The 18,278-nt window shown below is 40.7% G+C and overlaps 2 protein-coding genes and 1 long non-coding RNA gene across 9 annotated transcripts in view; 2 read left to right on the top strand and 1 right to left on the bottom strand.

The window, feature by feature from the left end:
- zhx2a (zinc fingers and homeoboxes 2a) overlaps positions 1-5,904 on the top strand; it is a 38,294-nt gene extending 32,390 nt beyond the window's left edge. For all 6 annotated transcript variants that reach the window (XR_012596420.1, XM_074654759.1, XM_074654760.1 and 3 more), the window contains 4 exons: positions 2,091-2,361; positions 2,454-2,631; positions 2,984-3,103; positions 4,408-5,904. Coding sequence is in view for 5 of the 6 variants with exons in the window: in XM_074654759.1 (XP_074510860.1) it covers positions 2,091-2,361; positions 2,454-2,631; positions 2,984-3,101 (567 nt within the window). In the remaining variant the exon portion in view is untranslated. The remainder of the gene's footprint in view (positions 1-2,090; positions 2,362-2,453; positions 2,632-2,983; positions 3,104-4,407) is intronic.
- A 710-nt stretch (positions 5,905-6,614) lies between these two features.
- LOC141779757 (uncharacterized) lies at positions 6,615-7,107 on the top strand. The gene is made up of 2 exons (XR_012596422.1): positions 6,615-6,751; positions 6,791-7,107. It is a non-coding gene; the product is annotated as an uncharacterized LOC141779757 (long non-coding RNA).
- Positions 6,851-16,863, bottom strand: derl1 (derlin 1). 2 transcript variants are annotated; one of them, XM_074654765.1, is made up of 9 exons: positions 16,530-16,863; positions 13,974-14,085; positions 13,801-13,865; positions 12,293-12,319; positions 10,942-11,037; positions 10,687-10,739; positions 10,399-10,509; positions 8,010-8,101; positions 7,884-7,970 (listed from the first exon to the last, which is right to left on the bottom strand). In XM_074654765.1, the coding sequence occupies exons 1-9, from the start codon at positions 16,680-16,682 to the stop codon at positions 7,903-7,905; spliced, it is 777 nt and encodes a 258-aa protein (XP_074510866.1). In that variant the 5' UTR covers positions 16,683-16,863; the 3' UTR covers positions 7,884-7,902. The 2 variants fall into 2 exon arrangements, with proteins under 2 accessions (XP_074510865.1, XP_074510866.1); XM_074654764.1 differs by having other exon boundaries at positions 6,851-8,101.
- Between the last annotated feature and the right edge of the window lie 1,415 nt (positions 16,864-18,278).

Consider the following 18,278-nt stretch of genomic DNA (forward strand, 5'->3'; position numbering starts at 1 on the left):
GTTAGAACTTTAATAAAAGCTATCATGATGTAAAGGTGAATGCAGATGAGCTGCTAATGGTATCTAGACATTAATGAGTTGTGACTTTAAAGAGATTAATTGATGAGATTTTAAATACAATCTGAAGTGAGATGATGTGTAAAATTGATTAATCTTGAGAAGGTATCGTCCTGGTACTTGAGGAGAAGCTGTGTGATTGACACCACGTGATGAGATTTGAATATTAGCAGTGAATAAGACGGCAGCGGAGTACGAGGTCAGATCTGAGGAACTAAAGAGAAGGCGCTGGAGCAGTGTTGTGTCTAGAAACCGGCAGTATCCCATAGGATTAAACACCTATAAATGGAACATATATTCATGAGATGTCTCTCGAACAGCAACACTACTTGTTTTATGCTCTGCAACACAACACAACACAATGCACAGGCTGCCAGAAGTCTATCTGCATATAGTAATGTATTTATCTCATCACCTAAACCCACATTAGTACATAAAGGTACATGTGTAGGATTATAAACAACCGAATTGTTAAAAACGGCCGTCGACTACATTCTGTGAGCCTCTATGAAGTGGCTCTATGTTTCACTGCCAGAGACAATCTGGACACGTTGCAGCAAAGCAAACGAAAGTAAAAGAGAAACTGTTTCGAACTGTTGGAATCACATTGTGTTTCCATGAATAAAATTCTATCTACGTAGGAAGAAATGTCATAAAGCAGTATGCATACAGTTGGGACATACTACTTCGTCACAACATTGTGTCTTGAACTTTGACCTTCTTGCTCATATATCCGCTGGGCAGAGGATTGTGGGTCAGAATAGCCAGAAAAGCGTGCTGGCTTGCACACTGCAAAATGTGACCAGATGTAGTAGGACATCCTGGTATTTTATCTATCATACTATGTATCGGGGCATACTAAATCTTTTTCTGGCACAATAGATAGTATGGTAGTATGGGTATTAGAACGCACAGTACCAGTCTACAGCCGTGCTAGCAGCTCTGTTAGGCTGTACTTTGACTCAGAAGTGCTTTGAGCTGAATGCTAACAACAGCATGCTAACATGCTGATGTTGAGCAGGTATAATGTTTACCATGTTCATCATCATCATGTTCAGTGGTGGAGGAAGTATTCAGATCCTCTACTTAAAGGGTCACTTTGGTGTTTTTCAACCTGGACCTTATTTTCCCGTGTTTTGTGTCTAAGTGACTAATGGGGACGACACTTTTGTAATAATTTGGGCAACCTGGTACCGTCAGTTTACGTCCACTAAAAGTGTTTGTTTTTTGCCGCTGACAGGCTCAGATTGTTATTATAAGTGTCTGACAACATTATGGAGAGGACCCTGCAGAGAAATGAAATCTCCCGTCTCATCCCAATGGTTGGAATCAGCCAAATATTCAGCCATGATGTTGAAAGTCTTTTAGATAACACTAAGCTACACTTTCTGTACTCCAACACAACAGACTCTGACAGCACCGGTGTGTCTCCACTCTCACTCATGTTTCTACCGTTGTCTTCCGGCAAAAAGTCACATGATACAGTAACAGACAGAAAGTGAAAGGTATGAAAAAGGTTTGATTTCTCTGTAGGGTCCTCTCCATAATGTAGTCAGACACGTATAATAACAATCAGAGCCTGTCAGCAGCAAAAACACTTTGAGTGGACGTAAACCGACGGTACGAGGTTGCCCCAAACGATTACATTATAGCTCGTTTATCGAATTTCAGAAAGTGTCATCCCCATTAGTCAGACACTAAACCCGGGAAAATAGGGTTAAAAAATACCAAAGTTATCCTCTAAGTAAAAGTAGCAATACTCCAATATTGCGGACACTGCCATCCCTTTAATCACTAGTAAGGCTAAAACAAATTGTACACTTCACATCTCATCTAGTTGAGCAGTTAGTAGTGTATCTCTTGACCACGAGCTCCGTCCCCAAAAGCTGATGATTGAATGTAGAGCTTTGGGTTTGTTTATTATATAGGTCTAATAAGGCATTTTATTTTTGCTACGAAACAGTGGATTAAATATATATATTTTTTATGGTGTAAAATGTTTTGTGTTTGCTCCCATAATCTCGTCTTGACAGATGTTCTGTCGGACTCAGTGGCCGTCTCCTGAGGAGTACAGCCAGCTGGAGGTCCAGACAAGCCTCGGACGCACCGACATTGTCCGCTGGTTCAAGGACCACCGCTCGGCGCTGAAGAACGGCGAAACTCTGGACTGGATGGAAAGTTTCCAAAACCAAAACGTGGTGGAGGAACAGGGAGCTGGCCAGGAACAGAAAGCGGGCCAGGAACAGAACGGCCAGAGCTCTGAGAAAACCAAGAGTGTTTCCTTGGAAGTCGAGCCTGTGAAAGGTGAGTAGTGTTTTTTTTAACTCTCATAACATCACGTTGAAAAGTGTTTTCTACCCTTGTGTGACTTTGTGTGCTCATTTTTAACTCTACAGCCGCTGGTGCAGTGGAGGAGGAGGAGGCTGGTGAGAACACAGCAGCTGCTACAGAGCACTCAGAGCTGTCCGACCAAGACAAAGTCCAGTGGTTGACTGACAGATTAGCCCACAGTGTGACGGACCTGAGCCGGACCAGACCGGACCAGACCAGCTCTGGCACTGCTGACAAAGGGAGGTGGGTGGAGAGACGGAAACAGATCTTTTATCCTATATTTATTCTCTAATGTCAGATGTTATACAGACAAAAAAAGATCAGCTCACTGCTAATATTTGATATTTTTAAAAGGAATATCTGAGGAGTTATTTTAAGATTCTAAAAATACAGCACCGTATGGGTATCGCACGCTGTGGATGCTGAATTACTCCATTCTTTGCACTCGTTATTTGTTGCTTAAACTAGATATTCATGTATGGTTTATGGCATTTTGTTCACAGAACCATTTAATGTGCACATAAAAATCTTTCTTTGATGTTTGTTCCTAGAAGGAGTCTGTTTGTGTTTACTGTTGTGTCTGGTTCGTTGCCAGGTGGGTAAAGGTGACTGTAGCCGTCGGGGAGGAGAGCGAAGCAGGATTGGAGAGACAGAGGCTGGCAACAGACACTGAAGTTCTGACCTTGGAGCAACCCGGGAGGGTCACTGGTTGATAGTAGGTTGAATTGGTGAAATCTCCTTCTAAAGAAAACTAGTATGTTATATTATGGGAAGTTAAACAGACATTAATATTACACTGGAGCAGCACATACTCATTTGACCCATTTAAAAAAAAAAAAAACATTGATTAGTGCATTTTTCACATCTGTCAGAGATGGATTTTGACTTGGCTGGAATAAATAGATAAATAAATGGTGAACTGTTCCTTTAAGATGCCACAGCTGCAGTCTCCAGCTACCCAGGAAGTTATTAGGGTGTAATTACCTCTGATTGGCCCTTCAAAAAAGATGGCATGCTGGGATGGCAGGATGATATTTGGACCCACACCATCATTAGAATCAAAGATGTAGACACACACACACACACACACACACACACACACATGCAGTGTTATTGTCACAGGAAGGCAGAACGAAGGGTGCAAATGTTACATATCTAGTACTTTTTATAATAATTTGCACCAATATGCAAAACCATCAAGGGTACTCTGAGACCTCTGCTAAGGCCAATCAGCTCCTAAATGTAATGGCTTCTTCCTTTAACCCCGGTTACACCCTTCCACCAAGTTTCAGCCAGTAGTTTTTCCGTAATCCTGTAGACAAACATACCCAAACGAAAATAAAGGTTACGTCCAAAATTCCACACTAACATGCTATTTAGCACGCTAAAACAGTATGTGAGATATTTTAGTATGTCCGAAACCTTAGTATGAAACAATAGTTCGTTATGTGCATACTATTTACGGTGAAATATTACAGCTGGACACTACAGCGGCATAAATACCCCACAATGCAATGCGGTAGTGGCGTCAACATTCATAACAGACGTTGACTGACAGCTCTGTAACGCCAATAACGCTTCAATTTACGTGCAAGTATAAGATTTCACTTTGCTTAATTCAGACTTTGATTCTCACAAGCCGTCGTTTTGGTCACATTGAGGTTGGCACGCGTTACCATGGTTACACGTCTCTGACCGGCGCTCAGGAAGTGACGACGTAAATTACTGCTCAGTGAGTCCGAAAAGATACATACTACTGTTTATTCACACAATAGTGTGTAGAACGATAGTACATCTAGTGAGTATGTAGTACTTAGTGTAGCATGTGATTTCAGAGTATGTAGTACTTAGTGTAGTATGTGATTTCAGAGTATGTAGTACTTAGTGTAGTATGTGATTTCAGAGTATGTAGTACTTACTGTAGTATGTGATTTCAGACGAAGCCGTAGCCTCCCTGGTGGAGGTAATAAAACAATGAAATGTACGTTCAGTCTCTGTTTCTGTCCGATTCTGTTCCAGGTCGAGTAAATCATCGACTGCTGAGTCACCGTCCATCGTGCGACGACTCAAGATGACCGAATGTGGAACCAGTGATGTAATCTGTCTGCCTGTGATGTCATCACAAAGCGCCGGGGACTTTGGAGTTCCCCTGTTAAAGCACTGACTGACATGTGGTGCAGATGCTGACATTAAGAGGAGTGCCAAAGCTGGACTTGATGCATTGTTCTTACTACTACTACACTTTTTTTTTTTTTTTTTAAAGAAGCACCCTTGTAAATATTTTTCTGTATTACAAAAAAACAGTTTGTACAGTTTTACTGGGACGGCAAGTTTTGTTAAATTTTTTTAAACAAAAGTCACAACTTGTGCCCCGAAACCTGGAATGTTTTTTTTGTTGTTGTTTAAAGATCAAACTGTATGATAGTGTGTTATTCGCTGAAAATCTGTCCTTTTTTTTTTTAAATCATACCTGCGTGCTACTCATTATGAGTAGTCTTTGATGGCACTTGCATACATCCCCTGTGGTAGTGATAGATATTTACATGCTAGGCCACTTCATCTCAAACTGGTGGGAAACTTTAACCTTTTCTCCTGCAGCGTCACCTTGACTCCGAGTTACGCAGATGAAGGTGGAAACCACTCATAAGTGCTCGAGGGGCAGGAAGAAGGAGTGAGTGTTTCGGGCAATCTGAACACACAACATGATATAGGAGTGATTAATCACATGGAGAGGAGAGAGTGGAGTGTCTGTTTGATCGCACCGTGCTGCCTTTTTCTGCTCTTATCTGACATTCGCTGTCTGCCTCAGAACTGGTAGATGAGATGGCGACGACGATTTCCGTTTATCATTTCTTTGTTTGAAAAACTTGAAATATTCTTGACTGAACTTGCCATGAACATTTTGGTGAAAAAGCATTTCACGCATGATAAAACAACTGAAGCTCCTGCGATCTGTGAACACACACCCCTTGGCTTCTCGCTAGTCTTTCTAGCTCGAGGAAGGTCCTTCTGTTCAAAGCTGGATTGGATTTAGTTGATGTCTGTACAGTCGGTCCAGAACACCTGAAACGGTGGTTCATGAGTTATGATCAGACCTGCGCTGATTTTCTGAAGAACTGCAACAAAGCTTCGGCATATCACAACAGCCAAAGCCGTCAGAAACTTTTGCATGTGCTTCAAACTATTTTCATTTTTAACAAACTCATTTTCCAAAATGATTTAAAGGGATATCTGTGATTTATGGGTCAAATTGCAAAAGCTTGCAATATTTGTGCAGCAAAAAAAAAAAAAGAGTTGAGTTGAACTGTCATTTAATCCTGGTTTGAACAGCAGGTGTATGGCTGTTTGCTGGCTGAATGTCTGTTGCTGCTGCCGCTGCTGCTGCTGCTTTAGTTTCATGTTCAGACAAGTATCTGGGATACTGTGTGTACATTTTGTTGGCTAAAATGGAAAACCGCTTTTCATTTTCTACTTTAAGTCTGCTGTAACTCAATAAATACACAACCAACTGTAAAACCGTCTCGGTCCTTCAGTGAAAATTGTAAACATCAAAAAACCTGGTTTTGGACAAGGTTCAGGGAGACTGATGAAGATTGCTCGTTAAGTTTAACAGACAGAAGCCCAGTGAAGAATGAAGCATTCAATAAGTGCGAAAAATCACCTCTTTCTAGACTCTACACTGGTTTGACCGGTCACTTCTTACAACTTTATACAGTATCTGGGTTTGGTTGAACTTGACAGGAGTTTTGAAGTGATGCATTTGTTTTAATCAAAGGCTTAGGCAGCTCCAATTATTTCATCTCACAATTTTGTTGGTCAAGAGTTTCTAATAGGACTTGATTTTGACCATTGGAAACGTGTTGGTGCAACAACATTATACGTGTTTAAATTCTAGTCCTCCTGCACGTAGGACAACAGAGGTCGCACGGATATGTTTCTGTGGCAGTTTTTATTCTATACTTGTGTGTAGAACATTTACATTTGTTTTGCTGTCTTTTGGACTCCCGGTAGGAGTTGAATCAACTTGCTTGATGGGCAGGTCCGCACAACGCATATTTGAAATTTAGGAGGTGTGTGCATCAGCTTCTCTGCAACCTACGTTTACCCGTAACACACTTCTATGCGTAGGTTTGTAGTAGTGTATCTTCTGAGCATAGTTCCAGTTTTATGTGCAATTTGTTCAAATGCAATTAACAAATTCAACCAAAACTGAGAATTGGAGCACATTTGCATCATTGCGTTGGCATAAATAAAAAAAACATTACTGCCAATAAAGTGGAGAATGAAGCTGTAACAATTAGTCAATAAATTAGTTGACAGAATAATAATCATCTTCAGTATTTTTTCAAGCACAAATTCAAACGTTATCTAGTTCAGACTTCTAAATTGTGAGAACTTTCAGCTTTTCTTTGTTTCATGTCACAGTAAAGTGAGACTGTTGTCAGACCAAACAAGAAAAGAATTTTCACCATTTTCTGACATTTATAGAACAATGTTTGATTCATGACAAAAAAATTAATTGGCAGATTAATTGATAATGAAAAAATAATAACTGGTGTCAGCCCTAATTGTATATTGTACATGTATAGTCACAGTGATTCTCAACCAGCCACACTGGCACATGATTGGCTGAGCTCTCCCGACTCGAGAGAAGAAAATCTGCATTAAGGAAACATGGATAGACGATAATCACACTCTCAGACTCGCTCATCCTTTCAACTGTTATATTTACAAAAAGAGCAAAATCCCATCTTCGCCTTATCTTCGGTTCAGATCAGATCTTAAGACGGAGGGAGATCAGGTCTTAAAAAAACATTTTACACCCATGTAAAATCAGACCTGGAAACAGTGCTCTCTAAATAGCTCTGCCCATGTTCTGCTGAGAGCACCCTCCCAGTGTGGTGGTAATTACAATGTAATCTGATATGGCATCAGAGAGAGAGAGAGAGAGAAAAGGAGGGAGGGAGGGAGGGAGGACAGGAACACACGAGTCAAAATCAACAGCATGCTGGTGTGCAGCTGCAACATCTCTCGTCTTGAAAGTCCGATGACAGGGTGTGGAGGAAGGGTGGGTGTGGAGGAAGGGTGGGTGTGGAGGAAGGGTGGGGGTGGGGGGCAAAGAAGAGGTTAGAAAGGAAGAAGGAAAGGGGATTAAAAAAAAAATCTATTTATTCATATATGTGCTTCACATGGGCACATCCGCAGTAGTAGTAATAGTAGAGCTGGCTGTACTTGGTGAACTGGGCAGAGTCGGAGTCCTGCTGTGCGGAGCTGTCTCGGTTAAAATACGAGCTTCATCAAATCTCATCCCGTTAAATCCGTTAAAACTTAAACATGAATGTGAGTTTAAGTAAACGGAAGAATGAGAAGAAGCAAGCACTTTAACCTGAAACATCAACTGCAACGCCATATGTTATTGGGAGGGGAGGGGAGGGGAGGGGGGATTGGGAGGGGGGGATTGGGTGGGGGGGGGGGGGTGTAGCTTTCTCTCCTCTCGTCTCCGCTCGTCTCCGCTCATTCATCCCCCAGGCGGAAGCCTTGGCCCCACTGGTGACGTCCTCTTAATATTCCTCCACCTCCTCCTCCACCTCCTCCTCCTCCTCCTCCTCCTGCTCCTCCTGCTCCTGCTCCTCCCTGCTCCTGGGCAGCTGGTCTGCTGGGAGGGACTCCAAAGCCCGACACCCCTCCCCTCCTGTTAGGGAAGAACCGATACCTGGAGAGAGGAGGAGGGAGAGATGGGCAAAGGTGTTAAAAATCTTTAAACGGGATGACATCGGAACATTTGGAATCGAGGCATTTCATACTACTTTGCTATTTGGGTGATCGAGCCTTAGTAGTAGTGCTTGTTTGTTTTATAATTAAAGGAAATGTGTGTAGTTTTATCCTGAGATCTGGAGAAATGGCAAGGTGGGTACCCACAGCTGTATCACAAATACAGTACAACTGGTAAAACACAAGCAGTCATACAAATCAACTCATTTCCTGTCCTCTTGGTACATCTGCTAGTTTGTTGGAGCAGTATGTTTTTCATAGGTTGTCTGCTGTGAACGGTCTGATTCGAGTCTCTTGTTATGTGTCACTGTGTGTGGATGACTAAACTAGTTTCCTCTCTTGGGATTAATCCAGTTCTACTCAAATATTTAAAAATACTTATTTAGAAGTGAAACCAAAAGTCAATGCAAATCACCGTTGTAAAAGCACACAGATGGTTCAAGTTGAACCAAAAAGAAGCTCTGCAACATCTAATGAACTTTTACAACAGTTTAGTTCATAATCTTAACAAGTGGTTTAGCTGTTTAGACCTGTTATCCATGTTTAGTCTGAGAACTTATCTGGTTGCCCTGTGCACTGCATTTTAAAAGGAGCCTTGTGTATGTAACTTTAGCTCTCAACATGTTCTATCCGTATGCTGCCTTCAAATGTGGTCGTGTTTACGGTGTTCACGAGAAGAGTCCATATGAACGACCCCCCACCCCCTCTTGTGGACCTCGTAAGTGGAAAGTTTCTGAAAGCTCAGCGTTCACGAGTTGTGACGTGTTTGTTGATGTTGTCGGAAATGGCGGAGGCCACGGAAGTTTATTTTTCGGTACATAATAAATGAATATATTGTAATTTTAGTCGGATATAATTTTTCTTTGTAATTTTATAACATGTCTGCAGAAAATGTTGATATTCCCAACGGCCTCCTCTGTCATTATGTCTTTGCATTTACTGCATTATGTTACCCGCTTGCTAAATTGTTAGCCTCTGTGGCTTCTAGACGTCGACAGTAACGTTAATATTGCCGTTGCTTAGCAGCGGTGTTCTCACGACTTAACCACTTGAACGCCACGACTTCCCATGATGTAAACACAAGCTCACGAGTTTCATTTGAAGGCACCAATAGACTGTATATAAAGATGGATGACATGACAGCTCCCAAAAAGCGAAGCCAAAACATCTGGATCGCCGCCCGGTGGCTGTCTGCAGTATAGGTCATAAGTCCCGCCTCCTCCATGTTAGTTTATGGGACATGGGCCAAACTAAAAAGTCAAAGTACAAACCAAATGAATTTGTTTCTGTCATTGAAGATAGTCCTTATCACGCTGATGTATGTTCAGGTGTTCATATTTCTGATCATTTTGGCTTTAATTAGTTATTGGATGCTATAAAAAGGGGGTGAGACGTCCTGATTGGTAGCTGTGAGTCTTTCTCGCCGACAAGCTGCGGCCGCCGCGCTTGGCTCGCGATTTGTTCAGGCGGGTGACCTCGATACCGCGGCTCCGCCGTCCGATCACTTCTGCGCAGACTGTCACGTGGGAGGAAGTGGAGATGCGTCGTCCATCTTTATATACAGTCTATGGTTATATTAGCATGCTAATTAATTACCTAGCTAGCTAGCTCGGCATTAGTGTTTCCTGCTTCTTTGCGGTCAGCGCAGTCTACACGGTCCAGGCGGCTCAAATGACCTCTGTGTATTGATGCTCAATCCAAGACAGAAATTAATACTCCCAATTGTTTTCCACCATATTTGTGTTTTCATTAGCAACTAATGTACTTCATAGTTCACAATGTGATGATGTATGTAGAGCTTTCTCTCTCCTGCATGCTGGTATAAGCAGATGTCACAATTTAGTCTTTGTGTCATAGCCTTCATAAAAAGTGTAGTCACTACTGGTTGTCTCATTTCACAAAACGATCGGACTTTTCAGCAGAGCGCCGTGAGGACAGTCTGCAGCAAATGAGACGGAAGAGGTGATTGGAGCCGCCCGAGGCTACAGGTAGATATTCCGTTTTACTATTAACTCCTCCCTAAACGTGGATTGTTACTACTGTTTATTTTCCTGTTTCACCGTTCTCTTGTAAGTAAATATACAAATAAACATTAACAGTTTGCTGCCAGCTCATCGAAATCTATCTTGCATTTTGCAAATATTAGCCACAAGAAATTTCAGCCATAAAGTTGGTGAGTAAATTGTTAAAACTAAAAAAAAAAAAAAGCCCAGGTTGGAGGGGAAAAAAACAACTTACAAGAAGTCTGGTGTGGAGAGGAGGGCGCGTCCTCCCAGGTCCATGGGGTATTTGAACATGAGGAAGAAGTAAAGGTGACCCACCAGGTTTCCTGTCAGTTCATTCACAAACCTGCACAATAACAGCAGAGAAGAAGATTAATCAGTAACATCACACAGTGCCGGTGTTAAACAGGCTTATCAGGCTATCCCCTACTTGGGAATACAGAAACAAAAGACACTGAATTTACATTTATAGTGCAGTGTGTTTGAAATATAACGATTCAACTCATTCAAAAGAATGACTTACGAGCCTCCGATGATGAAGTTGAAGGCCAGGATGACCCAAGGTAGATAATGTGCCTGGGACAGAGCAACAGGACATATCATTAATATGACTATTAGAATTAGTCTCACATTCAGGTAGTAAATATCATGTGGAATAAAGATCACATGATGACAGTCCATACTTTGATGTGCTCTGATATTACTGTGAAATATGAGAAACCTTTCACTGTTAACTAGATGAAATAGTAACGGCTGTTGGTGATAAAACATGCGGTACCTTGAATCTCGTTCCGAACCAGAAGGACACAACCGTGTCTTTGTTGAACTGAGCCCAGACGTAGAGCACCGACATGATCAGTGGGATCATCAGCAGCTAATAATAACAGAGACAACAATATGTGAATACAACCAAACGGCATCATCATCATCTTTCATCAAGCTTGGGGTTTATTTCACTTGTGGTGACATCAGGACGAGCGCAACATCATCTAACATCTGAGGGGTGTTTCATAAAGGACAGTGAGTGATATAAACACTTCGTATTGTAATATGCACAAGACATGATGCCGCATGACTTTAACCAAGTTTGACATCAAATAAGATTTCTTTTTTATACTCTTAAGAGCAGGACTTCAGGTAGTCTGTTTATTTCATTTTGTGACATTTAGAAGATTAAAAACTGGTGAAAATGGTACTTAATAAGCCATGGGGGGCTCAGAGATATTTATCAGCTTACTTTAATTGCAGGGCATTTAAAAAGCACAAATGTTGGCTGGCAGACTGCAGATACTTCAGCTTGAATTTAAAGTACGCAGTAAGTGCAGCCCATGTCAAATGTGGCATTTGGTTCATGTACTGCAAACTGACACATGTTCATAATGCAGCAGTATGGGGGAAACACTCTTAGTTTTTAGTTGGGCAGATTCATTGTAAAACTGGTTAAACCTGAGGTGAAGAGCATTTCCCATAATGTCACACTTTTTTTCTTTAAGTAAGCCTAATTTAAGTGGTCATCATTATGAAACACTCCTAAGATCTCAAGTGATAATTACAAACAAATGTTTAAAGTACAGTATACATTGGTCATAATTAGGGCTGGGTATCGCCACTGATTTCAATGGGATTTGATTTGGGCTATTTCAGTTACTATACCAATTTGGATAGATATGAAAGAGATTCTCAGAACTAATGCTGTGAATTGTGCAAGGAACCATCTAACCTGGTGCGTTATGAAAAATAAGAATGTTTACTTGGGAGATGTGTGGTGTTTCCACAATATTGCGCCTCATTTTTGCACATATATGGCTTTGCTTTTGTCCAGTTCCTCTCTGTCTTCATAGTTTTTAAATCCCACATCTGCCTTTCTGCTTGGCGGTGCCTTCAGTGGAGCAGCTCCCGGCATGTTCCGATTCAACTGAGGTGCGCTAGTCTCTCACATGGCCATAAGAACCCAAAGGCAGGCCACGCGGCACTAACCGGGTTAAAGCTTCACGCATCCACGGGAAAAGACATATATTAAACTCTGGATTTGATTAATCAATTATGATCGATTTGTATCGGAAAATCAGTTTTCATACCCAGCCCTGGTCATGATTTAATGTTGTGGTATAAATACAGAGGATTCTTACCTGCATGTTCATCAGCAGCCCAGTTATCTATAGCTAGAATCAAGGACAACAACCTCGTGGCTCAATACAATCACACCTGGAGCTTTAAGATTAGAGCAGCTGGTGAGTGGAAGGTTGCCGGGTCAAATCCCCACACCGGCTGACTGTCACCCACCACTTCTGCCTCTTCTCCTAGCGTAAGCCAAACCTCCCACACCTGACTTTATTTTTTTTTCTCACCCATTCCCACAATTTGCCTGTGGTAACTAAAATGTAACACTTTAGATCAGGTTTAAGGAGAACAAGATTTTATCACATAAACAAAAAACTGTCTGTGAAAAGCCAGACAAGCTGACAATCAAAGCTGAACTCCTGACTAAACGACAGCGTCGAGATATGGGCCGGGTCGGGCCGTACTGCTAGTGCTGCATGTGACCTAGATTAGGTTTCTCTGCTCTGCAGGGGTAGACTGACACTGGGCCACTGGCACAGAGCCATCCTGACATGGCACAGTGCTGCAGAGAGAGAGAGACAGAGAGAGACAGAGACAGAGAGAGACAGAGACAGAGAGAGACAGAGAGAGAGAGAGAGAGAGAGACAGAGAGAGAGAGAGACAGAGGGGTATAGAAAAGACAGATGAGAGAGAAATGCAGAGGGGCAAAGAAGGCAGCAGAGAGCTAGGATTGTTGCTGGAGTGGAAAACGGGGATGTAAACTTAGATGTTAAAGGTGGATTGTAGGGCTGTCAATCGATTCAAATATTTAATTGTGATTAATCACATGATTGTCCATAGTTTTTAAACTTTTCAAAATGTACCTTAAAAGGGAAATTTGTCAAGTTTTTAATGCTCTTATCATCATGGGAGTGGGCAGATATACTGCTTTATACAAATGTATGTATATATTTATTATTGGAAATCAATTAACAACACAAAACAATGAGAGATATTGTCCAGAAACCCTCACAGGTACTGCATTTACTATAAAACATATGCTCAAATCATAACATGGCAAACTGCAGTCCAACAGGCAACAACAGCTGTCAGTGTGTCAGTGTGCTGACTTGACTATGACTTGCCCCAAAGTGCATGTGGTTATCATAAAGTGGGCATGTCTGTAAAGGGGAGACTCGTGGGTACCCATAGAACCCATTTACATTCACTGATCTGGAGGTCAGAGGTCAGAGGTCAAGGGACCCCGTTGAAAAGGCCATGACAGTTTTTCTTCGCTAAAATGTAGCGTAAGTTTGGAGCGTTATTTAACCTCCTTTGCGACAACCTTATATGACATGGTTGGTACCAGTAGATGCTTTAGGTTTTTCTAGTTTCATATGATACCAGTATCTTCACTCTAGCTTTAAAACTGAGCAGCTACAACCTAAAAATCGCAAGTTGCATTAAAGAAATTAGTGGCATTAAAACAAATATGCGTTATCGCGTTAACTTTGACACCACTAGTAGATTGTAATTTATCATCTAAACAGGACGTTTTAAAGGGTTTGGTATTCTGTGGTGCCAGTCCAAAGGATACAACAATGCAGATCCAGTTGAAGAAGAGCATGAAGATATAGTCTGCCGGTCTGCCATCAAACGCCCCTGAAAAACAATACCAAGAGAAAGATTAGCGTGACAAAAAAGAAGAGCATCCAGTGTGTGTGACTGCATGTGTGTGTGTGTGTGAGCCGCTGAGGCCTGTAGTCTCACCTGTCTCTAGCCGACTGGAGTAGTGGTAGAGGAAATACAGGTTGACCAGGTACAGAAACCCAGTGTTAGGACTTATTGGGAAATACAAGGTGGCAGTCACTGGTCTCCAGAGCTGAAACAAACAGAAGAGACTAATAGAAATGTAGTAAAACATCAACACAGCTGTGTTTGAGCAAAGACTTTAAAGGGCTGCGCTTGTAACACACATGAAGTCTCATGTGGATTGTAAATGAGAACTTCTAAGCACTGAAAACGTGGCACCAGACAGCTGGCGTTCCTCGGCAGAGTCTGTTACCTCACAAGTAGATTCAAATGTTTTGTTTGATGGTAACAGACATCAGATCTATACGGCGTTTAAGAGGTGGCTTAAGGGCTGATGAGCATTCCCTGTGTTAAATTACTATTAATCAAGGGGGGAAATGACAGGATGTAATTACAACATACAACGCTGATGTGGAACAAATCAGAACTGTGCCTACCTAGGCTATAATTAGAAATGTGGCTTTATTTTATTCAGTTTTTCATTCATTTTATTTTCGTGCAATTCAATTAGAGCACTTATCCAGTTGAATAGTCACTCGACAGAAAATGCTGATATTCCACTAATCTTTTCAGCTGGGAAATCAAACAAAAATGCCAAACCCTCTCTAATTCTAGCTCCTCACGTCTGAGGATTTATTGCATTTCTTTTGTTTTGTATCAGTTTAAATGAAATGCCAAAGATGTCACCTTGGTCTCCCACACTTTGTGATGGGCATTTTTTACTTTTTTTTTGACATTTCATAGACTAATGATTAATCAATTCATTGAAAAAAACAACAACAACAACAACAAATAACAGACAAACAGATTCATGATTACAATATTTTTAGTTGCAGTCATAATCAAAATATCAACAGCTACTAACTGCGTATTCATTATCATTTACTGATATTGTCCATATGGCCACAATAGATGGATATGGATATGTTGTCAGCTTTATAGCATTTGGATTTGGAAAAACATTCCACCCATTGTTGGTCCAAAACTGGACTTCGGTGTCCTCCAGCTCCCCTCTGAAGCTAATTAAGACTGCATAATGGTTACAGTGATACTAACTGGGGTGTCTTTTAAACAGAACAAGTGTCCTCCTTCATTAACCACCAAAGAGATAGCAGGACTAAATGTATGGTGGAGGACACTTCAAGGGTCTATAAAGGAGCTTATAATGTTATACTGACTGAATTGCCATTTAGTAATAATGAAATTAATCATGGTTTTCATTGATACAGCTTCCCTTGAGATTAATAACCTACAGTATTTCAGATACAATTTCTTACTCAGTTGCCAAGCGACAAAACAACTCCAAGTAAATAGAGCAATACAATAATAAGCTATTAAGGTGCAGCACTGCCGGTGTTGCTCTGAGATATCAGTTACCTATTGGAACTGCCACACCAGCTTGCTGCTCTCTGTGTAATAATCGTTTCAATAACCAGTGATGGAAGAAGTATTCAAACCCTTTACTTAAGTAAAAGTAGCAATACTACAGCATAATAGTAGTCCAATACATGTAGGAGTCCTCAGGTTGGACAAAAATCTTATCTTAGTAAAAGTACAGCAGTATTAACAGAAACAGTATATTATATTGTGCTTGCAAGTGGTGCATGTGAGTTTTATATTTGATAAAGGTTACATTAAATGGGTTGTTAATGTCAATGTGGAAGTAGCCTTTTTACTGAAGGTGGAGCTGATTTTAACTACCTTTGAGTAGTTTAATCTACCAATGCATCATTTTCTATAACTATATAACTGACAATATGTCTTTAGATAATACAAACAATCGTATTCTTCAAAGTCACCAGTAACTATGAAAATATATTTAAAAATTAGTGATTAGTGAAAAAAAGCAAAATATTTCCCTGTGAAATATGTAAAGTAGGCTAGAACTTCTTATTCTGAGCTAAGTACAGTACTCCAATAGGCCGAAGTGGATTTAGGAACTTTCCACCACTACAAAGAAGCAAGACAGTAGTTTGTGGAGGCTGTTTTGTCTGGAGGTACAGTAAGTCTTTCAGATCCACATCTCCATCCCTCCTCCTGACCTGGTATAACCTTGTAGTAGCTTGTAGAAGCTGTCAACCTGTGATGAGTAGAGATGCTGCCTGCAGGATCATCTCACAGGAGGGAAGTCCCTTTACCATTTTACTATCAGATCTTGTGGCATGCACAACAACAGCACCACCTCAAATTGATTTTATTACACCAATTACCCAAATGCAACACTTCGGCTACCATCTTTGGTTATTAATATATGATGTTATATTGACACCTTATTTCAGTGTTGCTAAATTAAGAAGCATTTTGACAGCATCCGGAAGTCCTGACCTCCTACGTCTCGCCCTCTGATTGGCTGTCACACAGCACGAGGCCTGCTGCTCAGATAGCCTTGCTAGCCACCTAGCTGCTAACCAACAATCAACCGTTGACTGATCAGCCTCTCCAACACACACACACACACAGCTGAACATCAGCAGCTCCAACACACACAGGTGAACAGGGACGAGATCCACTCACATGAAACCTGCTTAAGACCAGCTCTGGAAACAGCATGAGGTTCCTGAAGTCAATCAGTCCTAGTTTCCCAATGAAGGGGACAGCGATGGAGGCAGCGAACCAGGAGCGGGTGATGAGCGGGATGCTCCTGAACCAGTCCCCGAGGTCCGACATCTTCCACTAGGATTACTGCCGCCGAGTTATCACCATGAAACTACAGCTCCTCTCTAAACAACGAGCTAATATCACCGGAACACTGCGAGCCCTCGCTGCCTTTCTATCAGAGGAGCTCCACTGCTAACTTGACATGACGTGGCTAATCACATCAGGCAGCTAGCAGCTTTACCTAGGATCAAGTGTACTGAGATCAGAGGAGACTACATCCGGTTCAGCTCTTCAGAGTAAAACCAAACGTAGTAATACTGCTACTACAAACAATAATAAAACTGACAGCAATAAAAAGGGAAAATATTGCTAATTAACATAGAGGTGATATTATAGGGAAATCGATCATGTTTGTCAGAAGAAATGGAACGTTCAAATATATATTCAATTATAAAATAACAAGTCACTAGTTTCTTTAAAGTTCTGAAATATTACTCAAATTTTAAGCTTGTTGTTTTTATGATGTGGTACAACCCGTGTTGATTGATTTTTAGAGAAGTATTACAATCAGGTAATGTAACATTTCTCACAGTATAAATTTCCTTTAAGCAGTAAAAGTTAGAGAATGACATTGAAACTAGAGTAAATTGTCAGGTACCTTTGTCTTTGGGCTTTTTACCTTATTCTTACCAGATATTATTACACAGGTGATAATAAACATTGTGTTGTTCATACTATAATATAGAAATAGATGCAGGCAACATCAATGATGGCCTATATAGGCTACTTCTTAATTATTTTTCCAAGTTGTGGGTTTGTACAGTTATATATTTATCTAGTTATTTAAATCCTTATTTATTCATTTTGAAGATTTATATCATGCTCTTAGTTTGAAGGAAAATGTTAGAACCAGATGTGTTTCTTTATGTTTTGCTCTGCATTATTGTAGAACTTCCTGAGAAATTTCCAAAAGCTCCCTCTTGACCAATCCAGAAGCAGCAGCAACAGAAAGAGGCGGGTCAGACGTGGCAGGTTTCCTGTTGTTACAGCAGCCACCTGTGGAGAGAACTGAATCAAAGAAGCAACAAGAATAACAAGAAGCATAATGATGATTACTGAGAAACAATACTGATGCAAATTATCCCTTTTTAACAAAACCTCATGTTCTCACTTCAATTCATAACTCAGATGTTAGGTTTTAGGTTTTTTAGGCCTTTTTTTAAATTAAGAGATGTAAAATATCTGCTCAGCTAATTCAGTATACTGTAGATATTGATACATAATGATCAGACCTGATCGAAATAAATAGGAAACAGGATTTTATGGTGCATAGACAGTGATTTAAACTATTTGACTCACCTTTTTGCAGCAATGACAAAAATGAGAGACTAAAGAGGCATGGGTGAATGAAAGCAACCATATATCCTTAGATAATATCAATACTTTTCATTTAAAATGCATGGATTAAGATAATCATCTCAGGTGTTTTATCTTTTTGCCAAAACTGGTAGATGTAGACCAGGTTAAAAGGGAAAACGTTTGGATTGACAACAGAAGCAAAGCCGCAATAATAACTTAGTATTTTATGTAAGTAAGTATATATATTTTGTATTGACTTAGACACCACGTATAACTGTATGTTCTCCGTGAATGAAGGTGATACTG

This window comes from Sebastes fasciatus, chromosome 12 (genome assembly GCF_043250625.1).
Source record: "Sebastes fasciatus isolate fSebFas1 chromosome 12, fSebFas1.pri, whole genome shotgun sequence".
Taxonomy (NCBI): domain Eukaryota; kingdom Metazoa; phylum Chordata; class Actinopteri; order Perciformes; family Sebastidae; genus Sebastes; species Sebastes fasciatus.

What these genes read in the sequence shown, in the direction of transcription:
- derl1 (XM_074654764.1), bottom strand. Translation starts at nt 16,682, where the DNA reads ATGTCGGACCTCGGGGACTGGTTCAGGAGCATCCCGCTCATCACCCGC. An exon ending in CTCCAGTCGGCTAGAGACAG is followed by an intron (nt 13,866 to 13,973) that starts GTGAGACTACAG and finishes ATTGTTTTTCAG; the next exon opens with GGGCGTTTGATGGCAGACCG. An exon ending in AACTTCATCATCGGAGGCTC is followed by an intron (nt 10,510 to 10,686) that starts GTAAGTCATTCT and finishes GTTATTGTGCAG; the next exon opens with GTTTGTGAATGAACTGACAG.